The 21,587-nt window shown below is 42.1% G+C and overlaps 1 protein-coding gene across 1 annotated transcript in view; it reads left to right on the top strand.

The window, feature by feature from the left end:
* The first annotated feature begins 278 nt into the window (after positions 1-278).
* Positions 279-21,587, top strand: part of LOC134349201 (protein KIBRA-like) — a 102,653-nt gene continuing 81,344 nt past the window's right edge. The window contains exon 1 of the mRNA XM_063053179.1: positions 279-916. Within this exon, the coding sequence (XP_062909249.1) occupies positions 780-916 (137 nt within the window). The 5' untranslated portion in view covers positions 279-779. The remainder of the gene's footprint in view (positions 917-21,587) is intronic.

A 21,587-nucleotide genomic window follows, 5' to 3' on the forward strand; every position in this document is an offset into this window, starting at 1 on the left:
GAGAGTATTGTTACAGCAGAAGAATATGTAGGACTGGACCATTCACCCCCACCATCTGCTGTGTTATTCAAACAATTCGGAGCAGATCTTTTCCCTGCACCCAATCCGTCTACCTCCCTTCTACTTTGAGGTTGGAAAGGGAGAAGGGCAGCAATTACAAGAACGGAAGAACTCGGCAGGGTTTTAAGGGCATTACGGCAAGGAGCAAAAGTCGCGACGCCTCTTTTATGGTAATTACGACAGCGATGTACCTGACTGACAACCTGTATGACGTCATGTTGTAAGTCGCGAGCCCTGGGAAGCGGGGCTTTTCGGCATCGGGCGGAGAGGAAAAAAAGGGGAGAAACGCACCCCAGTTGGAAGAGCCAAGACTAAAGAGACTCTTTACTATTAATAACAGCACCGGGAAAAAAAGAATGAAATAGGGAAACTCTAGCCGTTGGAAAGCTTTTTGTGTGCGCGCGTTTCGGAAGGTGGTGCTGAAGGGAACTGATTCAGTACTGCGGGTGTGCGAAGCGCGGAGGGGGTCAGGGGATCGAACGCGGGGCTGTTCGCTCCCTCCCAGCGCCGGCTAAACAAACATGGAGGCCATAGCGTGAGGAGGAGGAGAAGCAGCCTTCGATCACCATCGTCATCCCCCCGTTAATCGCCGGCGGAAAGCGAGGCGGGGAGAGGGGAAGCTACCGATTCGAGGAGCCGAGCAGCACTCGGTGTCTCTCCCTCCGCCCCTTCCACTTTCCTATGGAGCGGCTTGATTTCAGGACAACCTGCTGCTCGCTATGCCCAAGTCGAATAAAGAGGGCGGTGGAGAGTTGCCCCTGCCGCCCGGCTGGGAGGAGGCCACGGATTACGATGGCAAGCCGTACTACATCGACCACAACACCAAGCAGACCAGCTGGGTGGATCCGCGCGACAGGTGCGTAGACCCCGGCTCGCGCGCTCCCCTTTTTTCTCTCTCTCTCTCTCTCTCTGCCCGCTTGTTAAATAAGGGGTCCGCCGAGTGCCTCTGTGCGCGTGCGCAACGTTTCAAGCCCGAGAAGGGGGGAAAAAAAAGTAGCTGCTGAGGGACCATTGATCGCAACTGCGCACGCGTCGTCTTCCAGTCGCGGGGCGGTGGGTGGGAGCCAGCCCCAGGACTGCGTCTGCGCAGCATTCCGAAGTCTCTCGCCCCATTCTGGAGGTCATTGCGTTTTGCGTGCTTAACATTCCTGGGATAGTTTGCCCGTGGGAAAAAAAAGGCACGGCGCTTAAAAAGACAAAGTTGATTTTTGCGCCTAACTTCTTTTGTCTTAAAGTGGAATTCGTTTACTAAACGGGGCAGATTATATTTTAAACATTGAAATTAACTTCGTGAAGTGGTATTATTGGCAAGGTCGGGTTTTATTGTACTTAAAAGAATGTTAAGAAGGCACCTGTTTGCATAATAGCAATACAGTACTTTTCTCCTGTTTTTGCATGGATGGTCAAAGTCAAAGTAGCACAAATATATATTTGCACAAGGGTATTGAAAAGCTTGCAGACCTTACTTGGCAGCAACTTCACAGGCACGTTGACAAGAAAAAACATAAATATAACTTCTGACTTGGGTATGATGACGGGTTAACAATTATTTCCCTGTTTTTCTGGAAAGGGACCTTGCAAGTAATTTGTTGCCATGTACTTACTGCCCTTACACCTCATGAGAAAGATGGTATGCACAGTAGCCAAGGAGTGCCCTTGATAACAGGATGTGAATGTCCAACAGATCCTACCCTGGATAGTATGCTGTTGTAGGCAATATATAGTTAATGCAACAATTTTAACATCTCAGATTTTGTTCATTTTCAGTCAGATATATATCCTTTGGCTACCTATTGAGAAAGTGTTTTACGTTCTCTAAATATAGGAAGCAAAGCGTAAACAGCGAAAGTGTGGGTCTTGGTGGACAAAGGAGTAAACTATGGAGAACCAGAAGATGTGGATGAGCTCCTAAATGAATACTTCTCACATGTATTTACCAAGGAAAGGGCATGGAAGATAATGAATTCATGCTAACATTACATTCCTTAATAAACAAAATACTAATATTGTTCCTTTCTTTAAGAGGGCAGGAGAAGTCAGCCAGGTAACTGTAGACAGCGAGCCTAATGTCAGTGGTAGAAAAAATAGTGGAGAAAATGCTTTTCTAAGGGATGTGCATTTGGAAAGGCAAGGGCTGATCAGGGGTAGCCTGCGTAGGTTTGTGTGGGTGAATTCCTGTCTCACTAATTTGAATGAGGAGGTAACTAAGATTGATGATTCTTAGATGTTGCATATATAGACCTTAGGCATTTGACAAGGCACAACATAGTAGCCTGGTCCAGATGTTAAGCCACATGAAAAGTTGGACATTGATAATGTAGAATACTGCAAGTCCGGTTTACTGGTTTATTGGTGAGACTGATGGTAGAGGAGCTGCATGGCCTTATTTGTAGCACAGATTAGGCCTCGTCGCTTGTTGCAGCCGCTCAAGAGAAGTGATACTGAAGGCGGTGTGGAGCGGTATTCATGCTGGGTCGGGGTTTGTCCCCTCCTGTCGATGCTGCCCTCCATGTTCACTGGGTACAAGACCAGCTGGATTGTATTCCTCGTTGGACCGCTGTGGATTTGTTCTTGCCAACAACATCATAGACTCAGAGATTAGGGCTATTTTTTTTCATGCAATAATGTGTTTACTACTATTTTATATGTGCCTTGTGCTGTGCACGACTGTGTTTTGTACCTTGGCTCTGGAGGAACGTGATTCATGGCTATGGTTGAATGACAATCTTGAATCCAAGGTGATTTGATTAATAAGATCCAAAATTGGCTTGGTGATTAGAAGCAGAGAGCTGTGGCAGAATTATGTTTTTTCTGATTGAACCACAGATCAGTGCTGGAACCAGTGTTATTTGTGATATACTGTAAATGACTTGGAAATGAATGTTGGAGGTATGAAAGTGGAGTGTATTGTCATATGCACAACTACGTGTATGTACGGGTACAATGAAATACTTGGAGCATCACAGGCACATATCATCATGTAAGCAGCATTGGCAAGTAAAGCAAATTAAGGTTGTACAGAAAAGTACACAAGTAGAACAAAAGACTCATGTGACAACACAAATGTTAGTGATGTGGATATCAAGGCATTGCCTTAAGTGACGTAGGGATATAGATCAGATGAAAAGTTAGGCAGAGCATTGGTAGATCAGCTTTAATCTTGAAAAGTGCAAGGTGATGCATGTCAGGAAATCAAATAGTGGAAGGATGTGCACAGTAAACAAAAGGGCGACGAGGAACGTTGATGAACAGTGCACAGATGGACCTTGGGGGTTCATATCCTCACATCCCTGGAGAAGAAGGCACATGGCATGCTTGCATTCATTGGATGGGGCATAGAATATAAAAGTTAGGAGATTGCAACTTTACAAAACACTGCATTTGAAGTATTGTGTACATTTCTGACTGCCGCACCATTGGAAAAGTGTGATTGTGCTGGACAAAATGCAAAGAAGATTCATCAGATGTTGTCTCGATAGGAAGACTTTAATTATGGGGAGAACATGGAAAGGCTGGGGGTGTACTTAATAGAATAAAGGAAGCCGAAAAGTAACCAAATAAACTATTAAATTATGAGGCATGGACAGGATAAATAGTCGGATCTTCTTTGCAAGCAGAGAGTATAAGTTAAGAAAAAGGAGTTTTAAGGGATAAGCTTTTTCTTGCACAGAGTGATTGATATCTGAACTGACTGCCAGAGGAGGTGTTAGAATCAAATAGAATTGAATATTCAAGGTACATTTATTATCAAAGTATATATAGAGTATTCAACCCTGAAATTCACCTTCCCCACAAACAGTCATGAAACAAAGAACAATGGAACCAACCTGTTCAAAGAAAAGTATTGACATCAGATCCCCTACTATGTGCCAAAAAAAAACACAAATGGCAACAACAAAAAAAAGGAGTGAAAACACAGAATATAGAACCCAAAATCAAAAGGCATGTTTCAGTTCATTTCAGCTCAGTATTCATTGTGTGCAGACTGGCCCGATTCAAAAATTGCCCAAAAGTAGTAACAAGAAAGGAGCAAACAGAACTAGACACTTTACCATAAACCTGAATAAAAGGTTCAAAGGTTTACTTATTATGGAAATATACAGCTTAAAATTCTTCTTCTATAGTAGGGGACCGAGGGTCCAGTGAGATGGAGGAACTGAGGGAAATACATGTTAGTAGGGAAGTGGTGTTAGGTAAATTGAAGGGATTGAAGGCAGTTAAATCCCCAGGGCCAGATGGTCTGTATCCCAAAGTGCTTAAGGAAGTAGCCCAAGAAATAGTGGATGCATTAGAGATAATTTTTCAAAACTCTTTAGATTCTGGACTAGTTCCTGAGGATTGGAGGGTGGCTAATGTAACCCCACTTTTTAAAAAAGGAGGGAGAGAGAAACCGGGGAATTATAGACTGGTAAGCCTGACATCAGTGGTGGGGAAAATGCTAGAGTCAGTTATCAAGGATGTGATAACAGCACATTTGGAAAGCGGAGAAATCATCGGACAAAGTCAGCATGGATTTGTGAAAGGAAAATCATGTCTGACGAATCTCATAGTATTCTTTGAGGATGTAACTAGTAGTGTGGATAGGGGAGAACCAGTGGATGTGGTATATTTGGATTTTCAAAAGGCTTTTGACAAGGTCCCATACAGGAGATTAGTGTGCAAACTTAAAGCACATGGTATTGGGGGTATGGTATTGATGTGGATAGAGAATTGGTTGGCAGACAGGAAGCAAAGAGTGGGAATAAATGGGACCTTTTCAGAATGGCAGGCAGTGACTAGTGGGGTACCGCAGGGCTCAGTGCTGGGACCCCAGTTGTTTACAATATATATTAATGACTTAGACGAGGAAATTAAATGCAGCATCTCCAAGTTTGCGGATGACACGAAGCTGGGCGGCAGTGTTAGCTGTGAGGAGGATGCTGAGAGGATGCAGGGTGACTTGGATAGGTTAGGTGAGTGGGCAAATTCATGGCAGATGGAACTTAATGTGGATAAATGTGAGGTTATCCACTTTGGTGGCAAGAACAGGAAAACAGATTATGATCTGAATGGTGGCCGATTAGGAAAAGGGGAGGTGCAACGAGACCTGGGTGTCATTATACACCAGTCATTGAAAGTGGGCATGCAGGTACAGCAGGCGGTGAAAAAGGCAAATGGTATGCTGGCATTCATAGCAAGAGGATTCGAGTACAGGAGCAGGGAGGTACTACTGCAGTTGTACAAGGCCTTGGTGAGACCACACCTAGAGTATTGTGTGCAGTTTTGGTCCCCTAGTCTGAGGAAAGACATTCTTGCCATAGAGGGAGTACAAAGAAGGTTTACCAGATTGATTCCTGAGATGGCAGGACTTTCATATGATGAAAAACTGGATCGGCTAGGCTTATACTCTCGGGAATTTAGAAGATTGAGGGGGGATCTTATTGAAACGTATAAACTTCTAAAGGGATTGGACAGGCTAGATGCGGGAAGATTGTTCCCAATGTTGGGGAAGTCCAGAACGAGGGTTCACAGCTTAAGGATAAAGGGGAAGCCTTTTAGGACCGAGATTAAGAAAAACTTCTTCACACAGAGAGTGGTGAATCTGTGGAATTCTCTGCCATAGGAAACAGTTCAGGCCAGTTCATTGGTTATATTTAAGAGGGAGTTAGATATGGCCCTTGTGGCTAAAGGGATCAGGGGGTATGGAGAGAAGGCAGGTACAGGGTTCTGAGTTGGATGATCAGCCATGATCGTACTGAATGGCGGTGCAGGCTTGAAGGGCCGAATGGCCTACTCCTGCACCTATTTTCTATGTTTCTATGTTTCCAGGTAGCCATGAAAGAAAAGAAAGGAGCATAATCATCAACCTCTGTATCCCCCTGCTCCACACAATTCACTCTGCTGACCCACATCTGTGCTGCAACACACAACTCGAACTACATCATTAAGTTCGCTGATGACATGACCGTGATGAGTCTAATCAGCAAGAATGATGAGTCAGCATACAGAGAGGAGGTGCAGCGGCTAACGGACTGGTGCAGAGCCAACAACCTGTCTCTGAATGTAAATTAAACAAAAGAGATGGCTGTTGACTTCAGGACACGGAACAACCACCCTCCGCTGAACATCAATGACTCCTCCGTAGAGATCGTTAAGAGCCCCAAATTTCTTGGTGTTCATCTGGTGCAGATTCTCACCTGGTCCCTCAACACCAGCTCCACAGCAAAGAAAGCCCAGCAGCATCTCTACTTTCTGCGAAGGCTGAGAAAAGTCCATCTCCCACCTCTCATCCTCACCACATTCTACTGAGGTTGTATTGAGAGCATCCTGAGCAGCTGCACCACTGCCTGGTTCGGAAATTGCATCATCTCGGATCGCAAGACCCTGCAGCGGATAGTGAGGTCAGCTGAGAAGAGCATCGGGGTCTCTCTTCCCGCCATTAGAGACATTTACACCACACGCTGCATCTGTAAAGCAAACAGCATTAAGGACCCCACACACCCCTCATACGAACTCTTCTCCCTCCTGCCATCTGGCAAAAAGCACCGAAGTATTTGGGCTCTCACGACCAGACTATGTAACAGTTTCTTCCCCCAAGCCATCAGACTCCTTAATACCCAGAGCCTGGACTGACACCAACCTACTGCCCTCTACTGTGCATATTGTCTTGTTTATTATTTATTGTAATGCTTGCACTGTTTTGTGCACTTTATGCAGTCCTGGGTAGGTCTGTAGTCTAGTGCAGTTTTGTGTTGTTTTTTATGTAGTTTAGTGTAGTTTTTGTATTGTTCATGTAGCACTATGATCCTGAGAAACGATGTCTCGTTTTTACTGTGTACTGTACCAACAGTTATGGTCGAAATGACAATAAAAAGTGACTTGACTTGACTTGAAAAACCAAACAAAAACGGAACAGGCACATCAAACCCCAAATCCCCCCTCCCTGCACAAAAAAACAGCAAAAAGGGAACATGTACATCGACCCCCAAGTATCCCTCCCTGCACAAAAAAATACAAGAAAGATCGGGTGAAAAACAGAGTATTTAAAAAAAAACTATAAGACTGATAAAAGGTCTATAGTCCAAGTCCACATCCAAAATACAGAAAACCTGGGGAACACTCTCCGGACCTGGTGGTAGACCTTTCTCTCTCCATAGCAGATTGATCAAAAGACAGGCAGCCGGCGCTCACCCTCCACATTCGCCATAATGTTTCAATCCCCCTCGTCGCTTTAATTGGGGAACAGTGAAAGCTTTAATCAGCTTGCAGCCTGCCTGCCATGAGATTCGTGCACGCTGCCTCTGCCTCCTGGAATCCTCTCAGAGCACTGTGCTGGAACACCCAACAATCTCTAAGTAGCAAATCTCCAACAGTTCCAGAATCACATCCAAGATGAAAAACAAACATAAAAGACATAAGAGAAGTGAAATATATGGTTTCATGATCTATCCAGAAGATGTCGACCGAAGGAGCGTTGTACACAGGCACCATCTTGAGCAGAGTCCAAATCTATAAATGTGTGAGTTAAATCTTGCTCCGGTCCCATCCTCCAACAGAATCGAGGGAGAGAGAGAGTTCACAAGAACCTTTCCTCTGGAGCAGAGAACAAGAGATCACCACATACAGACACATTCCCTGGCAGAAATGAGTGAGAGGCTGGCAGACAGCGCTGAACACTTGCTCGCCTTCTGCACCCACCTTGATGATTTTAATCTTCCTACGCACTTTAATTGGTAAGAATAGAGTTGGTCATGGGCTCATGCCCCGTCTCCTGGCTTCCTGGCCTCCGTGTCTCATCCTTTGGCCGCAGCCTCATGGACACTGTTGGAGACAGCAAAGCTCCGGATTCCCGATTGGAACAAAATTATGTGCCAGAATATAGATAACAGGCTCTAAAAGGAGCAGAACCCTACCTGAAATAAAAAAATGTAAAGAAGTGAAAGGAATTGCTTTGTGAACCAACTTGAGGATGGCACCTTTGGTAGTTTTGTTCACTGGTGCCAACTTCCCAATAGTGAATTAACACATTTTAAAGACAAACAGCACTTAAATAGGCAAGGCATAGAAGGATACGGATCTGATGCAAGCAAATAGAATTAGTGTAGATAGCAAATAGTTGGGCTTGGTAGTGAAAGCTTTCTTCCTGTATCATATAACTCAATGACAAGGTACCTCACCCATGGAAGGTATTCCTGTTATTTGACAGGCATGCCATTCAATACCCAAAGTATTGGCACAAGTAATTCACTGTAGATGAACAAAACAAAATGTTGGAAACACCTTACTTGTTAAGCAACATCTCTGGACAGAAAGGCAAAAATGACATTCGTATTTTCATCCTCATTGTTCAGTGGGATTGCTGTTGCTTGATTCCATTTTACCTTCCCTAGCTTACCAACAGGATTTCTAGCAAATTTGCTCCTTTTCCCATGTACAGATTTAGGTGTCAGCCACTGCGTTTTTAGCCTGATTTTCCATTAATAAGATCATAAACTCAACAACTCATTCCTTTCTGGCTATGATAACCTTTCAACCCCTTGCTTATCAAGTATCTATGTACCACAGACTTTAAAAAAATCATTTGTTGTCTACTCTTCAAATGTTAGTGATATGGATAGCACAAGCAAGGTTGCAGTTTATTCTGTTATTTTCCCTTGCTGGATGACAGATACAAGCCAACCATATTGGTGGATTGAGAATTGCATGCAGCTGGCAAGTCTTCTTCTCTGAAGATGTTTACTGAGAGTTTATGTGCTGAAACTTTATGGGACAAGTATGAGTATTAGTTGTTTATTCAATTTCTCAAAGTTCTGGAATTTACTTTCTGCAGTTGCCTTACATTATGCTTCTAGATGATCAAACCAGTCCTCCAGTTCAATAATTAACTCCAATTTAACATGCAATCATCTTTGGCCTCTTTTGTTCTCAAACTACATCTAGGCACTTAGGAACATTGAAAATATAACAGAAAATGCTTGAAAAACTTGGCAGGTTGGGCAGCATTTGTAGACAGAAATGTTTACAAGTTTCAGAACGAACCTGTGGAGTGTTCCTTGCATCTTCTGTTTTTATTTCAGATTTGTGGTGTCTGCTGGTTTTTTGATTTTTTTTTAAACTGGCATGGCCTCTGTGTGCATGCTGTTCAAATCAGTCTGAGTCATGAATAATTTTACTTTTTGCAGATAAAAACTGGAAGTACAAAAGGCAAAATCTTGCAGCCCTTGCCAAAATGCCTTTAGTAGAAGGATTGTAATGGCTCACCAATGTACTCCTAAGGACATTTGAAAGTCTCTCCCTGATATGCCCACATCCTATAAAATGAATAAATAAAAACACAACCCTACCTAAAACTTGGCCTTGCTGACCTGCTGGTCTTTTCTCTGTTCACACATTATTCTTGTCTGTTCTGATCTCTATTGAATTCATCTCAAAATGAAGATCATTGATCGTGTTGTTTAATTGTTTTATGTTTTTGTCTCATATTTTTTGCCAAATTATCTTATTTTTGATTTTGGACTTTTGACATGTTCCTTGCTGTAAAGTAATGCCTTATGTGTGGATTATAAGTATGTAATAATAGGGACAAAATATGAGCCCTTTCAACCTGGCTCTAAAATATATAGTCACAGCTAATGCAAACTTAACCTCATCTTTACTTTCCTGCCTATGTTCCATTTAGCTCTCTCTACTCCCTTGTAGAAAAAAAAACCATGACCTTGAAAATATTCAGTGGTTCTCTGGGGCCACAGAATTTCCAAGTTTCATGAAGATTAAGAAAAAATAATTCCAGTTCTTCTGTGTCCTGAATGGATGAATATTTTTTTCTGAAACTGGGCATACAGTTTCTAGATTTTCCAATAAGGGGAAATATCCTTGCAGCAAACAGCTTGCCAAACCTCTCGGAAGCTTTTGTTTTAGTAATGCTTCTCCATTGAGTATGGATCCAGCTTGTATAACTTGTTCTTTTCAGACAGCGCATTCAACCCAGGAATCAACCCATTGAACCTTCTCCAAACTGCTCCAATGTAGAACACCTTTTCTTTTATGCTGCACTCCTTTTGCCAAAAAAAGTCAGAGTTGCCCTTACCTTTCAGATTACTTGATGATTACTTGACTGTTTCCTGTACAATGACATTGAGGTCCCTCTTATAAGCATTCTGCCATCTCCATTTAAACAGTATTTTGCTTTTCTGCTGCTCTACATTTTTCTCCATCTGCCAATTCTTTTGCTGCATGCTTAACCTCTGCACATACCTTTGAAGACTCATTGTGTCCTGTTGATGGTTTGCTGATGGCACCTTTAAATACCATCAGCAAATTTGATTGCAATGCAATTTACCCCTTCACCTAAGAATGTAGTATAGATTCCAAATATTTGAGGCCCTAGTTTGCCAGTTTGACAATGATCCACTTTTTACATTTTTTTGTATTAGCCAATCATCTATTATGCGTTCCATTAATGGGTGCACAAGTTGATGTGGTGGTACAGAATGAATATGGCATGTTTGCCTTTATTAATAAAAGAACTGAGTTCAAAAATTGGGAAGCTACGTTACAACTTTTTTAAACTCTAGTGAGGCCCAAGGGATAGATGTTTATAAGATTATGAGAGACATAGGTAGCATAGACAGCCAGTATAATTTTTCCTTATGTCTAATATCATAAGGCATGCATTTAAGATAAGAAGAGGTAAGTTTAAAGGAGATTTGTGGGGGAAGTTTCTTACACCATAGTAGTGGGTATCGGGGATGATGGTAGTTTCCATGTTTCTTTCAAACTCCATTGCAGCCCTGCTATCATGCTTAATTTAAATTCAGTGGGGCCCTGTTCCAATACTCCTGTTAAATTCACTGGAGCTCTGTCCCCATTCTTGTTTTGAACTCACAGAGCCCCTATTTCAATGTTCTTTTTAAACTTAAAGGCCCAGTTTCCCATATTCCTTTAAGTTCACGGGTGTTTCCTATAAACTAGTGCTGTTTAGAGAAAATGTACTATGTTACTAAGCAACGTCTAAAATAAATTGAATTAAAAATTTCTATGTTTATTAATGGATGCAACAACCAATGATGTAGAAAAAACTGTTCATCACATGCCAGCAAGGCCCTGCCGGTGCTTGATTGATTATTGGACTTCTGAATTTCTACATTTCCTAGAATCTATTTAGCTGTCTATTTCTTCCTCTGTTATCATCTTACCAACATAAAAAATATTTCCCCTTCTTCAACAGCAATGTACCTTTTACAAGATCAAGTGTGATTGGACCAGTTTAGATATGCATATTCAGGTCACATTTAGTTTTATTTTATCTGGAAAGATGCAATAATGGTGGTTTGCAATTTTTGGAAGTGTGTTTCATCCTTTTTTAATTTTATACCGCTTCTGACATAGGTATTTTGAAATCCTTGCTGTTCACATACACTTATTTCCCAGTTTTGTGGAATTTTTAAAATATATTATGAGGTCTACAGGGATTTGGACTCTGCTTATTGACTTATGTCATTGCCATCCGGGTATTAGTATGATTTTTCATATTCTTTTAGTGGCTATAACTAACAATTCCTTTCCAGGGGTTCTCAGGAGGTCTGTAGATATAAATGAAATAATAGTATGCAAATTTAGGGACCAGGGAGGATGGGTACTATCCTCCCTAGAAGCTGTATTTCGGTGGAGGTTGATATAACATCGTCTGAAAAAACACTTCAAGAAAAGATTATTTCTTTTGTTGGAGACATCCAGTTTCCCAATTATAAGCTGCTGATTAGGCCATGAAAGACTCAGAACAGAGAGGTGAAAGTTGTGCTGTGGAATTCACAACACCTTAATGGGCAATTTTCCATTGTGGTTCAGTATTTGGAATTGTTCAGTCCAGATGAAAGATCACAATGCTGCCACTTTGTACAAAAGGTATGAAGTGAGGAAATATTAAATCAATTGAGATGAAAGAAGATTAATGATGTGAGCATACAGGATATGGAGAAGTATAAGGTAGATCAATGATATACGGAGCTCTGTGAGATATCTTGGCCTTCATAACAAGGGGAGTTGAGTATAGGAGCAAAGAGGTCCTTCTGCAGTTGTGCAGGGCCCTGGTGAGACCACACCTGGAATATTGTGTACAGTTTTGGTCTCCAAATTTGAAGGACATTCTAGCTATTGAGGGAGTGCAGCGTAGGTTCACGAGGTTAATTCCCGGGATGGCGGGACTGTCATATGTTGAAAGATTGGAGCGACTGGGGTTGTATACACTGGAATTTAGAAGGATGAGAGGGGGTCTGATTGAAACATAAAAGATTATTAAGGGATTAGACAGGCGAAAGGCAGGAAACATGTTCCCGATGTTGGGGGAGTCCAGAACAAGAGGCCACAGTTTAAGAATAAGGGGTAGACAATTTAGAACGGAGTTGAGGAAAAACTTTTTTCACACAGAGGGTTGTGGTTCTGTGGAATGCTCTGCCTCAGAAGGCAGTAGAGGCCAATTCTCTGGATTCTTTCAAGAAAGAGTTAGATAGAGCTCTTAAAGATAGTGGAGTGAAGGGCTATGGGGAGAAGGCAGGAAAAGGGTACTGATTGTGGGTGATCAGCCATGATCACAGTGAATGGTGGTGCTGGCTCGAAGGGCTGAATGGCCTACTCCTGCACCTATTATCTATTGTCTATTGTCTATAAGGCATCACCGCCTCATAGTTCAAGAGAATCATTAGTGCTTTAGTGCTGTCTTTGTGGAATTTAAACATATTCTCTTTAGATACAGTGGCATGCAAAAGTTTGAGCATCCTAGTCAAAATTTCTGTTACTGTGAATAGCTAAGCGAGTAAAAGATTTCCAAAAGGCATAGAGTTAAAGATGACACATTTCTTTAATATTTTAAGCAAGATTACTTTTTTATTTCCATCTGTTCCAGTTTCAAATTAACAAAAACGGAAAAGGGCCCGAAGCAAAAGTTTGGGCACCCTGCAAGGTCAGTACTTAGTAACACCCCCTTAGGCAAGTATCACAGCTTGTAAACGCTTTCTGTAGCCAGCTAAGAGTCTTTCAATACTTGTTTTGGGGATTTTTGCCCATTCTTCCTTGCAAAAGGCTTCTAGTTCTGTGAGATTCTTGGGCCGTCTTACATGCACTGCTCTTTTGAGATGTATCCACATATTTTCGATGATGTTTAGGTCGGGGTACTGTGAGGGGCATGGCAAAACCTTCAGCTTGCGCCTCTTGAGGTAGTCCATTGTGGATTTTGAAGTGTGTTTAGGGTCATTATCCTGTTGTAGAAACCATCCTCTTTTCCTCTTTTGCTTTTTTACAGACAGTGTGATGTTTCCTTCCAGAATTTACTGGTATTTAATTGAATTCATTCTTCCCTCTACCAGTAGATGTTCCCCGTGCCACTGGCTGCAACACAAGCCCAAAGCATGATCGATCCACCCCCGTGCTGAACAGTTGGAGAGGGGTTCTTTTCATGAAATTTCTGCACCCTTTTTTCTCTAAATGTACCTTTGCTTATTGCAGCCCAAAAGTTCTGTTTTAACTTCATCAGTCCACAGGACTTGTTTCCGAAAATCATCAGGCTTGTTTAGATGTTCCTTTGAACCTTTTGAATAGAACTTTTTGACCGCAATGAGCAAAGGTATGTTTGGAGAAAAAAGGGTGCAGAATTTCATGAAAAGAACCCCCCTCCAACTGTTAAGCACGGGTGTGGATCGATCATGCTTTGGGCTTGTGTTGCAGCCAGTGGCACGGGGAACAGTTCACTGGTAGAAGGAAGAATAAATTCAATTAAATACCAGCAAATTCTGGAAGCAAACATCACACTGTAAAAAGGCTGAAGATGAAAAGAGGATTGCTTGCACAACAGGTCAATGGTCCTAAACGCACCTCAAAATCCACAATGGACTACTTCAAGAGGCGCAAGGTTTTGCCATGGCCCTCACAGTCCCCCGACCTAAACATCATCGAAAATATGTGGATAGACCTCAAAAGAGCAGTGCATGCAAGGCGACCCAAGAACCTCACAGAACTAGAAGCCTTTTGCAAGCAAGAATGAGTGAAAATCCCCCAAACAAGAATTGAAAGACTCTTAACTGGCTACAAAAAGCATTTACAAGCTACGATACTTGCCAAAGGGGGTGTTACTAAGTACTGACCATGCAGGGTGCCCAAACTTTTGCTTCAGGCCCTTTTCCTTTTTTGTTATTTTGAAACTGTAGAAGATGGAAATAAAAAAGTAATCTTAAGATATTAAAGAAATATGTCATCTCTAACTTTCTGCCTTTTGGAAATCAGGTAATCTTTTACAGGCTTAACTATTCACAGTAACAGAAATTTTGACCGGGGTGCCCAAACTTTTGCATACCACTGTATGTGAGTTTTTCCAGGTGCTTTGGATACCTCCCATTTGCTAATATTGTGCTGGTAGACATGTTTATTAATAACTGTAAATCATGTCATGTGTAGCTGGGTAGCAAGTGAAGGGGTGTGGGGGTGGTTTGTGGGGATGCAAGAAGAGAGTTGGGATTGGTGTAGATGAAGGGTTTTGAACCTGGGGTCCAAGGATCCTTGCATAATAGTAGTGGTCCGTGGCATAAAACGGTTGGGAACCCCTGGTGTAGATGGATGCTTTGTGGTTGGATTAAATGTGGGCTGAAAAGCCTGTTTCTATTGTTGTATGTGTCTGTGATTATTGTTATCTGTGGATTTAATTTTGTTCTTTATTTATCAGTATATAAGACATTTTTTTTGGTGTAACTACAGTAAATTATGGTTGGAAATTTGTATTGAGTCAATGTCAAATAAATTTTATGTGTAATATCAAATATGGAACAAAATCTTAAAAAAAATTTCTTGTTTTAAAACAAAAGTGGTAGATTTTACAAAGGGAAAGTAAAATATATGAATGTGAAAAATAAAAATTATTATGGAAGAAATATCAAATGGCAGATTAACTTGTCTTCATAATTAAAATAGAGGAATGAAATCATGCATAAAAAGGAAGTGGGGCAATCAGGATGGGATAAGAAAGCGATAGTGGATAAGTGGAAATGGAAAAGCTAGGCGAAATTAAGAGACTAGCAACATTTCTACCCGCATTATGTTCAGAAAAGCTATTGGTTAAAGCAAGCAGCATCAATGCAAAAAATATCAGGTATCTTATATTTGGTAATGAGAAAGTGCCAAGTAGCAATGCCTTCCGCAAATTAAGCCAAAACCTGTGGCTATATGTTGTCTCACAGATTTTTGCTAATACTTGTGTGAGAGTTAGTAATGTGCCTAGCTGTGTACATACATCTACTGATGCCCCTGGACACATCTTCAGTGATGTTCCTGGAACCATCGGGTGTTTCAGGTCTTTCAACATCATACACCCTCCTCCAGGTGACCCAGCCGGGGCTGATCAGACCGCAGCTTGTGTCCGGATGGCTAGCTACTTATGACTCCATGGCTCCCCTCTTTTGAACGACAGCCATCTTGAGGCCCTCTCTGCTGCATCGGTGGTACTGCGGATGGTTCTCCTCTTCCTTTCTCCCTCGATGCCCAAATTGCTGAAGGCTCTAGCTAAGGAACTGGCTGCAAATCCCCTACAACCAACCTACACTGGGAAACAGCTCGCTCTCCATCCAGCCTGCTGACAGTTGCTGACCAATCCTGCGTACTTGGCGAGCTTCCTTTCAAAGGCCTCTTCCAAGCGATCTTCCCATGGGATTGTCAGCTCCAGCAGCACCACTTGCTTAGTAGACTCAGGCACAAGGACAATGTCTGGTCACAGGGTGGTGGCTGCGATATGGTTGGGGAATTTCAGTTGCCGTTTGAGGTCCACCAACAGCTCCCTTACAGAGGTCAGGATGCCTGCAGGTGTTCTTTGGCGGGTATTGGCTGCTCCCCAGCTCTGACAAAGGCAATGGTCTGCTTGGAGGGTTGGGACCGCTTCGCCCACTTAACTCCTGCGCTGACAGCTTCAGCGATGGTCTTCAGGACCTGATCATGTATCCATCGGTACAGTCCCTCACCAAGTACCCTTGCACAGCCGCTGAGGATGTGCTGCAGGGTTCCTCACTTGGAGCACAGTGGGCATGCAGATGACTCTGCCTTGCCCCATGTGTGCAGGTTTGATGGGTTTGGGAGCACATCGTACACTGCCTGAATGAGAAATTGGATGCGGTGTAGTTCAGCTTTCCAAAGATCATCCCAGGTCACCTTCCTCTCAACTGCATTCTCCCATCTTGTCCAAGCTCCCTGTTGCTTCATTCCCACCACCTTGCAGGTTCTCGTCTCCTCTACTAGTGTTCTCACCTCCTCCTGAACTAGACGACACCTTTCCTTCCCTCTGGTGTCCATTTGGGGAGTTGGAAAGCATCTTAGCCCAGCTCGGCCTCGTGTGACCACTCCCACCAGCCTCCTGTGACGCAGCCTTGCCTCTGATCCCTGAACAGCTTCCTCTGCGTCCACTTCCTGCCAGTCCTCACTTGGATCCCTGCTCTAGCCACCTTTGGATCACTTGAGTCCCTGTACTCTATATATATGAAACAAATAATATTTTGGACATATTTTCTATTATGTTTTCTAACTCAAAAAAATAAAACTAATTGAAAGAACAACATGGGAGCCAGGGATAACTCGTATATGCCATTCAGATACTTTTACATATTACTCATAATAACCCCCCCTCACTCGGGTCATGCCGCGTTCTCATTGCTACCATCAGGACGAATGTACAGAAGCCTGAAGGCACACACTCAATGGTTCAAGTATAGCTTCTTCCCCTCTGCCACCCAATTACTAAATAGACAGTGAACCCATGAACAGTACCTCACTACATTTTTTTCCTATTTTTTGCACTACTTATTTAATTTATTATATAAAGTTTACATCCTGTTACAGTGCTCATTGCGGCCCAAAAGTTCTAATTTAACTTTATCAGTCCACAGGACCTGTTTCCAAAATGCATCAGGCTTGTTTAGATGTTCCTTTGAAACTTTTGAATCGAACTTCTTGGCCGCAATGAGCAAAGGTATGTTTGGAGGAAAAAGGGTGCACGATTTCATGAAAAGATCCCCTCTCCAGCTGTTATGCTGTCCAAGTTGTATGCCATCTTGGACAATGTCTCCCATCCACTACATAATGTACTGGGTGGGCACAGGAGTACATTCAGCCAGAGACTCATTCCACCGAGATGCAACACAGAGCGTCATAGAAGGTCAATCCTGCCTGTGGCCATCAAACTTTACAACTCCTCCATTGGAGGGTCAGACATCCTGAGCCAATAGGCTGGTCCTGGACTTATTTACTGGCATAATTTACATATTACTATTTAACTATTTATGGTTCTATTACTATTTATTTATGATGCAACTGTAACGAAAACCAATTTCCCCCGAGATCAATAAAGCATGACTATGACTATGACTTAAGCACGGGGGTGGATCGATCATGCTTTGGGCTTGTGTTGCAGCCAGTGGCATATGGAACATTTACTGGTAGAGGGAAGAATGAATTCAATTAAATACCAGCAAATTCTGGAAGGAAACGTCACACTGTCTGTAAAAAAGCCGAAATTGAAAGGAGGATGGCTTCTACAACAGGATAATGATCCTAATCACACCTCAAAATTCACAATGGACTACCTCAAGAGGCACAAGCTGAAGGTTTTGCCATGGCCCTTACAGTCCCCTGACCTAAATATCATTGAGAATCTGTGGATAGGCCTCAAAAGAGCAGTGCATGCATGGTAGCCCAAGAATCTCATGGAACTAGAAGGCTTTTGCAAGGAATAATGGGCGAAAATTCCCCAAACAAGAATTAAAAGACCCTTAGCTGGCTACAAAAAGCGTTTACAAGCTGTGATACTTGCCAAAGGAGGTTTTACCAGGTACTTCCATGCAGGGTGCCCAAACTGTTGCTTCGGGTCCTTTTCCTTTTTTGTTATTTTGAAACTGGAAAAGATGGAAATAAAAAAGTTGTCTTGCTTTAAATATTAAAGAAATGTGTCATCTTTAACTTTATGCCTTTTGGAAATCAGTTCATCTTTTACTCGCTTAGCTATTCACAGTAACAGAAATTTTGACCGGAGGTGCCCAAACCTTTTTGCATGCCGCTGTGTGTGTGTGTGTGTATATATATATATATATATACACACACAGTATTTAATTCCATTTTTTCTATTGTGTTTGCATTGTACAGCTGCCACAAAGAACAAATTTCACGATATTTACTAGTGATATTAAAGCTGATTCTGATTCTGAATTATGTAAACAAAAAAGAATGCTTAATTAAACAATATTATATCTTTACAGTATCACTCAAATATTACTAAAATATTAAATACAGAACACTCCTCCCTGCTTAGTTATAAACTCCAATTCAGTGTAGAATGCATCTCAACTACATACACAGTATACTATATAATACAACTATTATGCAGACATTCTTGGCAGAGTAAATTTTAAATTGTCACCTTTCAGCCCTAAAGATTTCTTACTCTTGTGGGATAATGTCTTTCCTGATGAGGGTGTCGGGCTGTCATTCTGCTTGACAGTTAAGACGTTGCTGTGATACAAAATCAGGTTACGGGGTCTCCACTGTGGCGGCTGTAGTAGTTGACTCTCGGTTTGCAAGAAGTGGTTCAGACACCTCTGGACACCTTTCTTCTGAACAATGGCATCTTGAACAATGCATGGCAAGCTACTTTATCTGCTGATCTATTCCAGGCCACCAGACAGAGCTTTGAAACAACACTTTCATTTTAACCATGCCTAGATGACCAGAATGTAGCTCCTCCAACACTAGCTGTCTGCTTGGATAGTACAATAACTCTCAATTGCCACATAAGGCAACCCCCATCAAGGGCTGGTAAAAATGAGGGAACACATTCCCTCCACTTTGGGTGTCCATGTAGACCTGAGACAGTGTGGAGTATTTTCAAGTTTCCCTTTGGATCATCTCTTCTGTAAAGGGGAGAATTTGTATTTGCATTAGGGAGAGTATTTCAAGAGCAGTGTCCCCTTTTGTACATTTTTCAGGTATTTCCTTTTCCAAGGGTATATGGGACAATCCATCATTTCTATCATTTGACATCCTCTTGAATTTGTTCTTGTAATTGTGTCCTCCAAGAAACAGAGCCTATCTTTACATTTGTGCTGTTAGTGGAACATTCTTCTGTGGCTTGAAAATGGATATTAGTGGTTGATTGAGGATAATGGGTAATGAGGGTAAACTCTCTCCCCTACAGGTACGAGTTGAAATGGTTTATACCCAATCTAGTCTCAAAGTATCTCTGTCAATCTCTGTAATTTTTCTCTGTAGCAGTGAGGGAATGTGTGCGGGATGTTTACTTGCATCACAGGCAAGCTTCACTGGATGCTGTGGATTATAATGTGTGAGTACAGTGTCTGTCGTCACTATTTCCTTTGCCTTTTGGAAAGCCACCTCCGGCTGCTTTGTCTATTGTCATTTCTTCCTAATCCGTTCAAGGGGCAGAGCACAGTAGCCAGGTATGGCAAGACTCTGTTATAGTAATTTACAAATCCTAAAAAAGGACCACAACTGTGACACTTCATTAGGCCTTGGGGTTTCCACCATTGCTTGAATGTTTTCAGCACACTTGTGTAAAAACTTGTGCATCAATGGTGTGACCACAGTAAGTGACGCTTGGTTTAAAGAATTCACACTCGTTGCATCGTGCTCAGAGCCCATAATCTTCCAATCTTTTTAACACTGTCTTGAGATTTTGGAGATGTTCCTTGCCATCCTCAATAGTAACAATGATGTCATCTAGGTAACACTGACTACCTGGGCAACTTTGCTGCACCTGGTCCATCGCCAGAGTGCAGGTGTAGGTGCTAATCCAAAAATAAGCCTATGACAGCGATTAAGTCCTTTGTAAGTGTTTATGGTTAGAAGCACTTTAGACTGTTCTTCCATCTCCATTTGGACAGTGAGGGTATCCAGAATCCGAGAGCACAGCCTCAGAATTGAGGGCGACCTTTTAGAACAGAGGTAAGGAGGAATTTTTTTTTAGCTGGAGTAATGAATCTGTGAAATGCTCTGCCACAGACTGGTGGAGGCCAAGTCCATGGGTATATTTAAAGTGGAAGTTGATAATTTCCTGATCAGTCAGGGTATCGGAAGATATGGTGAGAAAGCAGGTGTATGGGGTTGAGTGGGATCTGGGATCAACCTTGATGGAATGGCGGAGCAGACTCGATGGACTGAATGGCCTAATTCTGCTCCTATGTCTTTTGGTCTTTCCGTAGGTAGGCCTCAGCTAAGTCCACTCAGCTGAATTGTTTTCTACCCGAAAGATTTCCAAACACATCCTTTATCCTGGGCTATTGATTTACATACTTCCAGTACTGGGTTGATGGTCACCACTAATCCTGACAGACCCATTCTTCTTGGCTGTTGGACCACTGGCATTGTCCATGGACTCCACTCAACCTCAGAAAGAATTCCTTCAGACTGCATCCATTCTCGCTCACTGGCTACTTTATTAAGGATGGTATAAGGAACCGGGCGGCTTTTGTAAAACATAGGTGTGACATTTTCACAACACTATTTTACCCTTGATATGTTTGAGTTTTCCAGTGCCGTCTTTGAACACTGCTGAGGCATTATCCAGTACTTTTCTTACTTCACTTTCAATTGACTCTATTGCAAGGGATGTGGCATGCAAATGGTGACTGATCTCCAAAAAAGTTATAGTTGTCTCAACCCGTCATGACCCCACAGTGCTGGCCCTCATGGTTTTACCACATGCAAGCCCAATGCAGTTTGTTGGTTGTTGTATTTCACTGTTACAAATGCCATTCTCACAGCAGTTATCTTTTCTCCAGTACAAGTTCTTAGTTGGGTATCTGCAGGCTTCAGTTCAGTATCTTTGAAATGTTGTTTAAACTCATTTTGTGTAATAACTGTTCCAGCTGAGAGAGTGTCCAAATCTATTGTAATTAATTTGCCTTTCACTTTTGATGCAAGACATATTATGTCTCCTGTTAGTTTTCATATTATAAATCTCAGGGCTATTCAGTCCTGTGTCACTATCATAATGATGCAGATTAGTGCTCTTTTTGAAACTGCAACTTGGTTTTTTATCTTTACCTCTTCCCTGTGCAGTCCATTTATTTTTGTCTGCTTAATGTGCTCTTTCTACCTGTCCTACTTTGTTGCATTTTCTGCAGGTTTTGCCTTTAAACCTGCATTGGTCTGGTGTATGTAAACCCTTTCCACAATGGTAGCACAATTTGTTCAGTCAGACAGGTTTCTGTTAGACGCTGTAATTTTGTTCACGCTCACTTTCATTCCTGACTGCAACGCAATTGCATCTCTGGCTGCTGTTTTAGTAGATACAGTGATTTAAACTGCTCTTTTAAATGTGAACTGTACTTCAGATAGGAGCAGTTTTTGAATGCATTCTTTTAAGAATCCACAAACTAAATGATCTCTCAGTGCATCATTAAGCCCGTCACTGAACTGGCACTACTTGGACAAGTTCTTCAGTTCAGCCAAGTACGTGAAACAGACTCCCAATCCTTTTAATTCCACTTATGAGACCTAAAGTGTTCTGC

The sequence above is a fragment of the Mobula hypostoma genome, chromosome 7, assembly GCF_963921235.1.
Source record: "Mobula hypostoma chromosome 7, sMobHyp1.1, whole genome shotgun sequence".
NCBI classification, from domain to species: domain Eukaryota; kingdom Metazoa; phylum Chordata; class Chondrichthyes; order Myliobatiformes; family Myliobatidae; genus Mobula; species Mobula hypostoma.